Genomic DNA, 15,357 nt, shown 5'->3' on the forward strand with positions numbered 1-15,357 from the left:
AATCACAAAAATATATTTCCTCACCAGATTAGTAGTCATCCATGCAGAAGATGGCAGTTTTACTTTAAAGATGTGCCGTTTTTTTTTTTGTTGTTGTTTTTTTTCACATGAAACGTTGAGCGAGTGGCTGCAAACGTGGACTTTCTGCTCTCTCTCTTTTAGTTGCACAGTTTTTTGCACCAAGGGCTAATAACAAATAACAATAATATTTAGAAGAATAAGAACATCGGAAATTCAGACTTCATAAACTTTTTTTTTTTTTATCAAAAATTAAAGCAACATGAAGAATAAGCGAGTACATTACAGTTTAGTTATCACAGTTATTCTGGTTTTCCCTCTTTTAGTATAAATCTGTAATTAACTCTCTTTCCTACAACTTTATCAATCTCCGATTGTCTTAACCTGAATAAAGGTAAAACTAAAATGCTGTATTAAATCATGTTTAGTTTTTGGTGGATTTCAGCTAAGTTGTCTCGGTGCATCATCCTTATTTTGGCTTTGTCTTCCAACCCGGCTACAGATGTTCTGAGGTGTGCTCAGATGCACGTTTTCAAACCCAAACTATATTCTTTTAAGAGCAAACGGTATACTCTCGCAACCGTTTGAAATACCTCAGACTAGCTTAGTCATTTTCCAACCGCCCAATTATGCACATTTGCAAAAACACGGCTCAGGAGTCTGATTGCGTCGCTCACTCTCACCTCTCAATGAACTTGTTTGGACATTCATTTCTCAGAAAACTGACATCAACATCTCGTTCAGCATTATTTGACCTTCATACTGATATGGATGATGTAAGGTTGAGTATCTGTCCTGACAAACATCTATTCTAATCCTGGTATTTTACTAAAGCAAAATGTTGCAGACTGCAACATTATGGACATAGGAGCTTTAAACATTTAATCAATATTCAATCAATGTACAGGCCTGGTGGCACTTGTAGTCCATACTATAAAAATACTAATTCTTAAAAAAACCTTCATGTTTTTTTTTTTATTGTTAAGATGATGAAAACCTTTTTTTCACTTTGTTAATGTATTGAACATCATTTACTTTCTCTCTTTACACAAAAATAATCGTGTAGAGATGAATGAAAATAAAATGTTCTTTATATTCACTCAAGTATTTTAATATTTTATTTTATTGTTGTTTTTGTTTAACGTTCCTTTGTAGAAATAGAAATAGAACTGAAAGACCCGAAATAAACAAAATTTAAAAATAGGCGAATGGCGATCTATTCTATAACAATAAATCTAATGGTTCAACAAGGACTTTAAAAGCAGAATTTGTTTCTGTCTTTCTGACTGTGTTTGGGTGAACTTAAGTTCAAAATACTGTAAATTTAGACCAGTTAAGATGCAACAATGTGACGCATCTGAAAAAATCTCGTCTATTACTGTAATCACTTTTTCTGTTTCTTCCAGAAATAGAAGAGTGATTATTAAAATGTTACTTTAATATGTGAATCACAAATTAGCCTTTTTTGTCAGATTTACTCACATATGCTGGACGTGATCAGCTGAAAAACATGTTGATAGCATGTTAGCATAGCATGTTAGCACACCACGCTAATAAAGTTCAGTCGTATTCAATGGGTAGAAAAATCTTTAGAAACACAATAAGGTCTCTCTCTCTCTCTCTGTACTTATCATTATTCAACTTTTTTCTATTCTTTCGTCCTGGTAGTGTTGAGGTTTCCTCATGCTCAGTGTTTGTCTCATGCAACTCGTTAAAGAAGCTTCATCGTATTAACATATTTTCCCAAATAGGTGATTTTCTGCCAAAGATTTAGGTTGTACTGTCCAGGATGCATTCATCAATGGACTATTGAAGGATTGAGGCAACTTATGAGTTCTCTGGACCTTAAGGCTGCTTTGGTTTAAAAACACGTACTCACTCTGGTTTAAACCACTCTTGAGTGAAAAGATTTGCTGCAGAGATACACACTATGACTTCTGGGAAACATTACATCCAAGAAATCTCCATCACCAGCTTCTACAAAGCCTCGTTTTCACACTGCTGATATGGATGCAAATTCCTTAGATGTTAGATGTGATTTAATTTTGTAGGACTGGTGGTTCTGCTGTTCCATCTTACCAGATAGCATGACCTCATCTAAGTACAAAGAGTTTTTTAAAATTATTATTAAAGAAATAAATGGCAAACATAATAATGTTTGCTTGTTTTCATCACATAAACTCATTACCTTAATATTAACCCACTTATCTAGGCAGCAAATCAGGTAAGATTGTTCTGAATGCAGTCATGAACACAGACACACACACCCAGATACCTCAGAGCAACCAATTAACTTCACATGCATGTTTTGGGACTGCTGAAGAAAGCTGGGGAACCAGAGAGGAGCCACACATGCACAAGGAGAACAAACTCCATGCAGAAGGAGAGCTAGATTTGAGTCTAGGACTTTCTCGCTGCAAGGCAACTGTGCTAAATACCGCATCACTGTCCAGATTGCAACTCTTAATGCAAACTCTGACGAGTCAATTTTGCTCATTTTAAATCCCTGCCTGTCTGTCCATCCTGTAATTCTCATATAAACTGCTTATGTCTACAGTCAGGGCAATAATTATTGAGCTTAAGATAACTGGAACTTCAGCATACAAGGCTGGAGGTTTGTCTGGCCACCACTCACAGTAAGGTGAGAAAAAAATATCTCCAAGCATCTCAAGTCGTTGTCCATAGCCCTTGTAGATTTAGTCTTATAGTAAACTTTTAACTATATAAACAACCACAAACATATGTCTTCTAACTTGAACTGTTATTACCATTTCAGGTAGGACTAGCCAGAGTCCCAACTTGATTCTGCTAAACTCTTTGGATGGAGCTGAAGATCAGGGCGAAAGCTAGCAGACTTTTCAACCACAAAGACTTAGAGCTCTTCACCCAAGATAAATGATTAACATATCAATGGAAACATGCAGCAAGCTGGTCAGAAATTATGAGGAGTTGATTGCTCTAATAACAGTCCATTGATGTTTAAGAGGACCAAACATTATTTTTTAACATGCCATTTTTGATGTAAAAAAAAGAAGAGAGAGATATAGTTCTATTTTCTATTGAGAGGTTCTGTTTGAATTCATATGAACAATGAGCTTCTTAAGTGAAAAAGAAAATCTGCCAAGGGTATGAATAATTTTGGACTTTGTTGTATATATATGAAATCCCCTCATATCACTTGTTAGGCCCGGTGGAGGATCTCTGATGCTGTATGATTTGAATTCAGTGTGAAATTTTGCCTTTTTGTCCTTATCAAAAAGTGTATGACTTAAGAGCTGCAGTATGTCATCAGCATAAGAGAAAAATATGTTTATAGTGAATAAAATAATTGATGTTATTAAATAGTTAACATGTCAATTGCTTTTCAGCTGCAAACATTTCACATAACTGATAACTGTAATCTGAACTGTACTATGCTAGCCCATAAAAATGCTTTCGGTTTGCAAAGAAAAATGTTTCTGTAAGATTCCAAGAGCTGGAGTTCATATTCCCATCACGGTGCTTTATATAAAAAATAAATAAATAAATAAATAAATACTTTTAGCGCTTTGTCCTAAGATGATCAACAATAGTGAAAGAATGGGAGGAACAGTTTAACCTTGCCCTATATTGATATGCTGCACAATACAAGGGCGTGCCTTGTGGCAAAGTCAACTAGTGTCTCAGTAGGCGGCTCATTATCCAGCTCCAGCACTGACAGGAAAGGTGAAAAAAACTCTTTTATCTGCTGTCTCAAATTGCTCAGTGGGACTTTTTTTTTTTTAATGCAGATCAGTGGCAGGTTTGTTATGTGAGCAGGAAAGATAGCACGGATGCAAACAGGTCAGGGGTTTGTGTGCAACATGACAATTACAGGACCACACAGGAGAAGTGATGGTAATGCAGCTATATTTAGAGGCCTCTCACATGTCCCTGCATTTTTCAAGAATCTGGAGCATCACCTGACACTGAGAGTCACGTCTCGGGTATTAGTGTGTCGTTTGTTCAGGCATGAGGCCTGTGTGTAAATATGAACATCCTCAAAGTTGTGGAGTGAGACAGTCACAGGTAAAGGGACTAAAAAAAGATAACGCAATACCCCATCTGAGGTGTAGGCAGACTTTATAGTTCCACTTGTGAATAGATGCATTTAGTGCCTGGGCTTGTCTATTCCATATATTATTCATTAGTGTGTGCTTTGAGTGGTACAGAGGGGCTTTTAAATAGCTCAGGCATGTGCGCTCTTTGTAAAACCGGAAAGCATAAGGCTACTCGGTTGCAATATTTTAAAGGAAATAGAATTACATAAATTTATCTACATAATTCATCAATCGTAAATCTTATCTGAGACCCATAATTAATAACAAGGGGATTTTTGCTCAAACTTCAAATATTCAAAAACTCCTTGCATCAGCAAGGATTCTTAAAAGTACGCACAACCGACAGGAATATCTGGTTAAAAAAATAAATAAATAACAAAAGTGGCTTAAACCTTTCACTGAGCCTTCAGAAAAGAAAAACCTTTATTACATCTCCATTATTTATTTACAATCGCTGTTCCCCAACAGACATTCCTCCAGTTCTCCAGAGGAGGCCCAGAAATAAGCACGCAACAGGATGGGGTGGAGGTTTCTCAGGGGAAAGGCGAGGTCATGGAAATAAAAAAACAAAACCCACATCACTTTATCACAGCGACTGTGACAGCCCAGTGTTTTTTTAGATAATCGAGTTGTTTGGGCGTTTTTCACGCTCAGCAGTGATTCCTGCACTTTTGGAACGTTCACGAAACGCTCGGCATGTGTGGAATGAGAAAGATGAAGCAAAAATATGACGCAGAAGCACAAGCATAATATGAGGATGATTTGAAGAAATCAAGCTGCCTGTTTGACCCGTTGTTCCACTCAACTGCATGGTCAAACAGCGAGTTTTGTTTTGGAGAGACAGCGTGTTTGCATGGTCTAAAATATTTTTCAGCAATTTTTCACAATAATATAGAGTGACTAACAAAATTGTGGTCATGAAAATGATTCTATTCATCTATTTTCTACAGTCGCTTTGTCCTGTTCAGAGTTGTGAGAGTTGGAGCCTATCAAAGCAGTTAATGGCCAAAAGGGGACTTAAACCCTTAATGGATCTTGATGGCATCATAGAACCAACACACAAGAAAAAGAAACAGGCAGACTTACTCCTGAAGTCACTTGAGAATCACTAGTTAACCTAACAAGTGTTTTTGAACTTTGGAACAAACCTGAGGATCTGGAGAAAACCACATTTGTGTTGGAGGAACATAACAGTCCACCAAAGACTTAAACCATCTGAGATTTAAAACCCAGACATTCTGGCTATGTGTCAACTACCATGGAGCCAATAAAAAAAAGACAAACTCAGTTCAAATTGTAAAAAGCTGCTGCCATGCTGTTTCTTATCCTGCCACAGATGTTGGCATATCCAAAGATATACCCTTACTTGCCTTTAAACTTGAATAATAAACCACATTTTCTGAAACATCGAGACCTACAATACCCTATGGCAGGTCTATGAAGAATGTGATCCGCTCCTGTTTTGTAGATTGCACATGTAAGTAAATGAAGGCTGTTAAGTGTAAGAATATCACCAATTTACTCCAACACTTAATGATCACCTGACCGACTGGGGATTAAAGACTAACGGTTCAACACACAAAGCACTCTGCCCCAAGTGGTCAGATAATTATTAGCTGATGTTTCCAGAAAATAGGTCAGACTAGTCCACTTGCTGGGGCCACTTCAAGCATTCAGCATTCAGAGGTGAGTGAACTTCCATCAGTAGAGAGAACACATCTGTTGAACATCTACTTTACTTTTCAGAAGAAGTTTTTGATACATTTAAGAGAAATTATTCATCTTTGTTTAAGAAATATCAGTAAGGAAATTTAAGGTCAAGATCTTGGTCTGGAAGACAAAAGCCTATTTAGAGATGCTTATAGATCTCTTATAAAGACCAGACAGAACATATGCGAATGCATAGAACCTTCAAGAACATCCAGCCAATAGGAATAGTAACCTAAAAAAAACCTGTATGAATAAAAGTCGCCTCCCTCCCCAGGTTCATCTTAGGAATGTCTTTTCTGCAGTCTAGCTATAAATAAAAAATGAAATCAGATGAATTTGGAACCATGCTCCATGAACTGATATAATTAAAACAAAACTTCTTGATTGCAATGTCCAAACAGTATTGCATGTTTCAAGAAGAAAGGTTGTACATTTCCATGTACACATCAATATGGAAAACATATCCATCTGTACAGCAAGAGTTTGATTATGCAACTGGTTTATGCTGCAGCCAGTAACAAAATGTTTTTTTTAGTCAAGGAAAGGATAGATTCAGTGAAATACCAACTATTTCAGTGAAAACACAAAGTGCAGTAAAGGAAAAGATGTAGATGTATGTCTACAGTATAATGATGATGTTGAGCCATCCTGAAAATCTACAAATGACCTGCGGAGATACAAGCTAAGCATCATTAAAAAAATCTATGGTTAAAAGAGTAGGTCAAGTTAGAAAGTCAAGGAAAGAGAACTACATAAATGCATTGGAGTCTGCTGCTGCAATATGACAAAATGTGCAAAAGTGAAAAACATTTCACAACAACAAGAACATTGATGTTCTTTTACTCCAAAACTGTAAAATAACTTTGCACTCGCTCCCCGCTGCAAGTGAAGCAATCTCTTCGGTGCTCTCAGGACTTACAGTAAAGGGTTAACCCTGCTTTTGTATGCATTCCACACACAGAGCTGAAGGCTGGCATAAAAGGTCTTTGTGCATCCAGTAGATCTCTGAGAGATTTCTAGACGCCTGCTACTGGAAGAAGGTATTCTTGTCAGACCGATTGGAACAGTTAGAGCCCAGAGCAGCCTGCCTCTGTAGGAAACGTTTCTGAGGTTACAGTTGCCGAGCTGATGGGTGTAAACACAGTGGCAGATGGTGAGCGACCAAGGCCTGCGCAGCAAGAGGGGTACCGCACAGGGGGAAATCTTGGCTCCCTCTTGCCACATTGAGCTCTCTTGCGGTGCGCAAGAAAGAGAGTCGAAATTGAACCGGAGAAACTAAATGTTGTCAGACTCTCCAAGCACAGAGTTGTCAACATATATAGTAAAGCAAGCCGACTTAATAGTTGGGTAGGAAATAGCACTAATTGACATTGTCTTGAGTATTTATTTAGTTCTCAGCTCAGATGGGTAAAAACAAGAAGATTGTGTGCATCCTACTAATAAAGCTGGTCCAGACTGATGAACCGACTGTGACAGTGCGCAGGGGGAGAAGAGAAGATTTGTAGCTTAGAACGGATGGATCAATCATGACTTAGAGAGCTCATTACACTGGAAAACATAAGTCTTCAGATGTAGCAGGCCTTTCATTGTCTGAACAATGCTTTTTTTTTTCTTTCTTTTTTTCTAAGGAAAAAAAGTTCAAAGCACAGCTAGGTATCGCCTAGAACAATTCATGGCTGCAGCCTTTATTAGTATTGACTTGTGTTAAACAGACTGGCTCTGCAGCTCTGGGAAGAAGAGAGATCTCAGCGTGGAATTTTATATTTCTACCTTTCCTCGTATGTTTCTTTTATGATTTATTTTGTTTGGGTTTTGTCTCCCCTCTGCCAGCACATCACCTATATAGAGATTAATGACTTCCTCTCTGTCCCACATAGCCTCAACAACGGGGTGCGGCAAGAGGCCCACTATACCATAGCAACATGCGGGTCCCACCCACCACTGAGCAGATTGTTGCTCAGGGAATCCCCCACAGGATGGACCCAGCCCAGGCTTATATTGTCTACTCTTAACAGACAAACACAGACACATACCTGTAACGCAGGGAATTTAAAAGGCAGAAACAGGCCACCTGGTAAGACATCTGATCTTGGTGTGTTTCAGATCAAATGAGAAGGAACATCTAAACACAGATGCAGAGCTTTGCAAATTTATTCATACCCTTTGAAGATTTCCACACTTTGTTGCATTGCAACCAAAGACTTGAATGCATTTTATGAGAAACACCAACTTCAAGAAATGTGACGTGGAAGGAAAACGTTTCATGGTTCTCAAATTTTTTTTTTACAAATATAAATCTAAAACGTATTGCAAACATTTAGTCTGATACCTCTTACTAAAATCCAGGGCAAACAACTACCTTTCAAAGTCTCCTGATTAGTAAAAAAAAAAAAAAAAAGAATCCACCAGCATGAAATTTAATCTCAATCTACACAAGAAGGGACTATTTGCAGTTTGGCACAAGCTATGAATGGAACACAAGAAGCAAGGCACTGGATCTCAACATGTAATAATAAAACAGTTAGAATATCACCACAATATTTAGAATAATTAATTACCTATCAGTGCAAAATTTTGTGGTGGAAGCCTCATTTAAACCCATAAGCGCGCCTCCCCTGCAGATTGATTGACTTGACAATGGTGCCTACCATTGTACATCGATCGTCATTTTTCACAAGTAGACCAAAAGACACTTGCATCTTGGAGCATAGCAAAATACAACAGAAAAAAATGTCATAACATCAGCACTGAGCAATTTCCCATCAGGAACTAAACACATTTTCTTAATCTGAGCTGCTTACAGTTAACTGTTGTGAAACTGCTGTTTTCCTCTTAAGGCTCATTTTGGCACATAGCAGTGTGTGTGTTTGTGTGTGTGAGCGTATGTGTCCGCATGCATGTGTGTGCACACGCGTGCCCCTGCAGCCAGTCAAACGTCTCAGGTCAGGCATGTAATTTCTGGACTCGGATGCTGTCTTCGGCTGCTTTGTTCAATCACTCGGTATTTACTGCCTGTAAATAAACACAGGTGTGCAGCCGGAGCTCAAATTGGAACATGCAATTTCCCTCCAACCAAAGGTCAAAATTTTAACTAAATATTTGGGACAAAGAAAGGGACCTTGTTTCAAATTCTGGGGTGTGGGAAGTAATCAGGGCAGAATGGGAGCAATTTCGCCCTCAACGGGGTTCAACAAACACAGAGAGTGCTTGTCACTTCCAAGGGACACGTTTTAGTTCAATGAAAGCTACATCTGACTCACTCCTGTGTGCAGACTTAACAACGATTAGTGGGCATTTCTATTTTTTGATGCAGCTTTTCAAAACAACAAGAAACAGAAAGCTGTTGAAAGCTATTTCAACACCACTTTTGTATTTTTAAAATGCCATAATGTGTTGATTGGTTCCACACCTTTATTTGTGGAAGATGGCAAACACAACATTCACATTTTCTACACAGTAGCACACCAGACTGAATGTGACCATAAGTACAACCTGTCTAAACAGGCATTTAACCATGTTTACTGAATGTCTTCATTGTTTGGAAGATGTATAAACGCTTTATACAGAGCAAAAACACAGTGCAAGGTTCACCTGGCAGATGGTGGATAAAACTGACCCTGTGTGTACCTCACCACCGAGTGACACTCCTCACAATTAGGTCATCTCCCCCCAGCGAAACCCCAACATCAGATTAAACGTAAGCACATCGGCTCCAACACAAATGCTAGATTATTTTCTCACAGTGGAAGCCATTGTTCTGCCCACATCGTAAGGAGACTGAGGTCACATCCTTTTTCCTCTGAGGGTGTTCAAGCATATCCTACCGTGAAAAAAAGACTTCACCGTGTTGCCCGTTTAAGCAGCTGATTTTATGACTCAACACAATAAACAAAGAAAAGTATGTGCTTTGAGTTTTATGTAAAAAAAAAAACAAAACTATAAAAGTAATTTATGAATTTTACTTACCAATAATATATTGTCTATCTTACATAGTTCTTTCTCACTTAATGCAAAATGCTTGTATGACTTTGTTAGAATAAGTGTAAGCTATTATTATGAGAAGCAGAGAAAAGGGGCTTAAGCCTGACACTCGTGTCTATTTGAGACTTTTATTTTGAAGTAAGAAAGGAAGTAGTTCTTTGTTGTTCCACTGTGTTGACAGTTAAAACAACACAAAATTGTAGTAATGTTCATAACTTATGAAAATCAGTCAATAATTTCCCTTAATCTTTACACAACTTTAACAAAAGAGAAACATCAGATATAAATGATTTGTAAGCTCTGTGAGAAAATATTACCAAACACTGCTGCAGCTTATCAATGGTGAAGTTACCATCCTATTTGTAACTTTCTGTTGGTGACAAATAAATGTACTATTTCACAGTTTTTAGGAACTGTGAACCAAATTTAATGCTGTCTTGTTCAAATCTCAAGCTCTAAAATCTAAAGTACTACAGCTGATTCAACCGGATTGCTCTATATAGCACAGAGCAAAAAAGATTTACTGATTTTGTAAAAATGAAAATAGAAATAGCATTTTCAGCATTTTCTCTAGCATTAGGATCACATTGGATTGAGACGGCATGAAAACAAAGGATGTCCTCAATCATGATTTTTGGACTCAAAGTCATTTAAGACTAGGCAGTGACCGATGCCAAGTTCCAGTCTTTAGTGCAACATATAGGCCTTGAAATACGAATCTGTAATGGGAAAAGTAACACAGGGACTTCTTGCATTCAGCATTATAACAAGCAAGCAAAAAATAAGTAAAGATGGAGCCAGATTTCACAGACCTCATCAAGAGCACAGAGTGTGTCTTGGTTATTATAGGACATGTTATAACCAAAACAAACACCTCAGGGAATTCCCAGCATTCAAATAAATACAAATCCACATCAGCAATGATCTATCTAGGATGTCAAATCGAGCTTCAGTTGAACATATTTAAGGTCCGTTTTTAAAAATTTTTTTAAAAATTAGAATAAAACCTCTCAAACCGACCCTAACTCCACACATGTGCCATAATAACAATCCCTAAATAATCCTGTGGATTACAGGATGCTATTTTCTTTCCCAGCCCAGCTGATGCAGTCACAGTCATCTCCACCCAGCTGTAAAACACAGACTATGATGACCTACATTATTGTACAGTGGGCACACACTCCAGGGATTGTAGGCAGGCATCTATGCAGCTCTAGGCTTTAAGACACAGGTCTAAAAAAGAAAAAGAAAAAGAAAACCTCAATGCACAACAGAGGACTGCATGTTAAACACAGTGGCTGCAGATTAGCTCTCTGTTCCTGCAGGGCCCTCCCTCTACTGCCTGCCTTTGATATTTGGCAAAACCTGTCACCTCCAGGGGCAAGACAGACACAAGGGGAATGTTAAACGGTCCTATCCTTTGAGATGAAACGTTCGATATGAATCATTGATGCCGCTCATCTTCAAACAAACTCTCTTTCTCTCTCTCTTTCATGCACACATTCACATGTATATGTATATATCCCATTTACCATAGCTTCCAGCTATTACGGCCACGTAGCACAAATGTTATGTTCTTATAACGAGCAACTCCACTAATTAAAGGCTCGTTCATTACAGTTTGGTTTAATGGCAATGTAGAAGTTGCATATTCTGCACTTTTCACACAGAAACCGCAGGACAGTTTGCAAAACATTTTTCTCAAACGTGATGTTGTACAGTTCCAACAGGTTTCTCTCAGAGTGTGTGCGTCTACGCGGGAAGGTCAGCGTTTAGTAGGTTCATGTGCCCTTTAGTAGTGCTTCGACAACCTAACGCAGTCAGTGATGCCCAAAGGCTTTCACACATTAACCAGAAGCTCGCAGTGCGCTGACATGTGTCTGGTGCTCTTCACCCTGCAGGAAACACATTCTAAGGCAATACATGGCAGCATGCAAGGGCAGAAATGAGGCGTTACAGGTGCTGGACCACATGCTCCTGATGGCCAAAGTATTTCCTTAAGAAACTTTGTAAAACCTACTTGTTATTTGTGAAAAACAGAGTTCTACCATTATGCCGCTGGGATTGAAAATGGGCAAGCTAGGCTAGTCCTGCCCTCATCAGACGTGTACAACGGAGGATCCATTTGTAGACCAGAACTTTTTTATTTTTATTTGTACCAGTTGCCACTTGATGTTTTGTAGAAATTTGCTTTATCTTTGAATGCAGATGCTTCTTTTTGGAATAAGGGCATCTTCTGTCTCTCAATGATGAATGATTAAAAAAAAAAAATGTTGCCACTCAATGCTTAACGTTGGCACAAGCAACCATAAGCATATTTTTACAATTTTGCTTATTTTCATTAGCTTCTATTTTAATTCAAAATTAATAGGATTTGCTTCTATTTTGTCTTTTAACAGGCGAGCTTCATTTCGTCTGTCTAAACCACTGCCCTCTCTCATGCACCATCTCGCACATGTTCCAAAGAGTCGCGAGTCGTTTCACTTCTTCACCATTTTGTCGGTTTGGTTTTGTTGCACAACACTTTTAGCCTTGTTCTTTTCACTTGGGTATTGGTTTGTAAGGCAGCTACAGTGTAGCTCTTCTTTCAAAATAAAAATTACAGCATAGTCAGACTCGTTAAATTCTAAACCAGCTTTTACTTCCCCAAATTTTCATTTAGACCTTTTCTTCTTTCTTCTTCTTCTGCTTCTTCTTCTTCGTCTTCTTCTTCCTGACAGCTGTCCGTCTACAACTGGCTGTTGAGTCTAAAGGGAGGGACTTATCTCAGAGCGTGGGGAGGTGTGACCTAACCCTTAATTCTTATTGGACGCGAAGACTTTTAACTGCCAACGTGGTCATCCAATCAGCAGCTCGAACGGGAAAGGCAGCGCTCGCGTTGAGGTGCGTCACATGCACATCTTTGAGGATGATTTTATTAATGACCGATCTCACGTGTACTTTCGGTTCTGAGCCGTAAATAAAGCCACAGAGCGCCCACTGTGATCTCAGCCCGTGCCCGGTTTCAAACCCACGCACTCAGACCTAAAAGAGGACTTTTGCGCATCCGTTGCAACAAATCTGCAAAGCGCTTAAGAGGCTGAATCAGACCTACCCATCCCCCGTTATCTTGTATCCAGCTGTCAAGGGGTCCATTTAAATATTCCGTCATCCACTCCGCGATGTTGTCCACCTGCGACGTCATCTCCTCTTTGGACGCGCACTCCACGCACACCGTGCTTCCGAACTCGAAGAAAGCGATAATCCGACCCCAGTTCACGCCGTCCCGGAACAGTTCGTTTATGACCTCGGCGAACCTCGTCCTCGCCGTGTCTCTGGTGAGGTACAGCTGCTGCGACATCTCCACGAAGTCCAACTGGTACAGTTTCTCGAGTTCGTCCCCGGCGTCGCGCAGGACCCGGTGGATGTCTGCGTACGGGTCGGACTGCGAGATCCGCCTGCAGAGGCGGTGGGGGTCGCTGTCGCTGTCGGGCCCCGGTCCTGCATCGTGGCAGCGCCGAACCAAAGTCGGTGAATGGTCACCTAAACCTCCGTTATTAGCAGCAGCGTCGTCGTCCGGAACTCCGTTAAATCCCCACACGTATCCCCTTTTGGAGAGTTTATGGCAGATGTAGTTTTCCACAATATTGCGGTTGTAGTCGTTCGCCATCCCTAAATGTGACACTTGGTGTAAAATCAGAGCGTGCCCTAAATAGAATGCATTCTGATCGAAATTGTGCGGTGCTGTTCAACCCCACTGCAAAGCCTCGTCTAAATCTGGGTTTATGTTGAGATCTAAGCAACGCAATTAATTATTCCACTCTACAGGCGAAAAAAAAATAAAAAATTTAATGAACTCAGAAAATTAATTTGAGACAAAAATAAAAAAACGGATTTGGATCTCAAAAAAAAAAAAAAAAAAAAAAAAATCCCCGGTTCCGTTTGAGCAGGAGCCTTCTTTTCCCGAATCCTTGCAGGGACACTGCTGGGGAGAGATCCAATATGCGGAAGAGCTTGGAGTAGTTTGCTTGTTCCCGTGCACATCCCCCAGGCGTAGATGAGCAGCGATTAGAAAAATATATGAATGAAAGTCAAAGTTGTGCGCGCCTGAAGGGGGATCCACGGCGGCTCAACGGATATTAACCCCGCTACAAGCCGAGCAGACGCGGGGCTGTGAGTCAGACAAGGTCGGACTGGGTCCTCTTCAGCGATCACTCCACATATCAGCAGCAGCTCCAGCCCACCACCAGTGGGCCGCTCTCTCTCACTGACGTCAGCTCAGAGTCTCCGACGTTGAAGGGGGGAAAACCCTTTTTTTTTTTTTTGTAGCCAGCGTTTGTACAAGTATTGCACTATAAATGTATTTACGCCATTAAAAGCCAACTTTCCGTAAGAACACATTCCTTTCATTTTTAAAATGGTGCACGAGAAAACCGTTCAGCTTTCTTTTCATCAAGTCCGTTCTCCCCCTTGTGGTTGAAATAATTTACTAAACATTTGGCCCCATATAGCTACGCTTACGAGAATGTTGAACTTTTGCACTTCTAGGCACTTTTACGAGCTTAAAATGTTTGTTATTGCAGTTTTATGTACTTAACCACAACTTAAGTAGAGCACGACAGAGTGTAAAAGGATAATAATCCTAAAAAAAGTAAATAAAATCTGGAAATTGAAGCGTTAATTTGTATACAACTCAATTTTATTATGAAAAACCTACATTAGAGCAACCAATCAACTTCAGAAGTCAACTATTCTAAATAAAGTTGATCTATATGTACTTTTTAAAAAAGCAGTTTAGGTGAAGACCTGAGTTTTTGTTGTTGTTTTTGGACAACATTGGCAATGATGACCAGAAAACACTCCATAAATATCAAATATAATAGCTGTTTAAAAGTGAAACCGCTATTCTGTTACAATCAATTGCTACTCTTGGGAACCGTTTACCAATCCATCTGAAAATGGTACAAATATGGTAACTTTAGAGGAACTGCAGAGATGTACAGCCCAGGTGGGAGAATCTTTTGATAGAGACAAGTATAAGACATTCACTCTTAAAAAAAAAAAAAAAGGCCTTCATTTAAGACAAGAGACTACTGCCACTGCTGGAAAAGTCATTAAAAAAACATATTTGCAATTTCTAGTTAGACGAGACCAAAAAACAACTTCATGGCCTACATGAAAACCTCTGTATGGCAGAAAGCTAACACTGCACATTACCCTGAACACACCTTCCCCCATGGAGAGACATGGTGGTTGAGGCGTCGTGTTGTGGCCGTGCTTTTCTTCAGAATGGACATTGAAGCTGGTCAGAGAGAATGAGAAAATGGTTGCTGGTACGCATGTCAATACAGGACAGCCAACCTGTAAGGCATTATAAAAGATGAGACCATAGCAGAAGTTTACCTCCCAGCAGGACAGTGCACCTAATACTACAGCCAGAGATGGTTCAGATAAAAAACATTTTAATGTGTTAGAATGGTCCAGTCAAAGTCCAGACCCAATTTCAATTAAGATTTTGTAGCAAGACTTCTGTTTACAAATGTTCCTCATCCAATTTATTTGGGCTATAAATAGCTTGCAAAAAGGAATA

General features: G+C 39.3%; 1 protein-coding gene across 2 annotated transcripts in view; it reads right to left on the minus strand.

The window, feature by feature from the left end:
- bcl2b (BCL2 apoptosis regulator b) overlaps positions 1 to 14,069 on the minus strand; it is a 34,169-nt gene extending 20,100 nt beyond the window's left edge. The window contains exons 1-2 of one of the 2 annotated variants that reach the window (XM_081598789.1): positions 12,883 to 14,069; positions 10,947 to 11,021 (exon numbers count right to left, since the gene is read on the minus strand). In XM_081598789.1, the coding sequence (XP_081454915.1) occupies positions 10,992 to 11,021; positions 12,883 to 13,437 (585 nt within the window). In that variant the 5' untranslated portion in view covers positions 13,438 to 14,069 and the 3' untranslated portion in view covers positions 10,947 to 10,991. The remainder of the gene's footprint in view (positions 1 to 10,946; positions 11,022 to 12,882) is intronic. The other variant, XM_008434088.3, reaches the window with a different exon arrangement.
- Between the last annotated feature and the right edge of the window lie 1,288 nt (positions 14,070 to 15,357).

The sequence above is a fragment of the Poecilia reticulata genome, chromosome 17 (assembly GCF_904066995.2).
Source record: "Poecilia reticulata chromosome 17, P_reticulata-male-v2, whole genome shotgun sequence".
Lineage (NCBI taxonomy): Eukaryota > Metazoa > Chordata > Actinopteri > Cyprinodontiformes > Poeciliidae > Poecilia > Poecilia reticulata.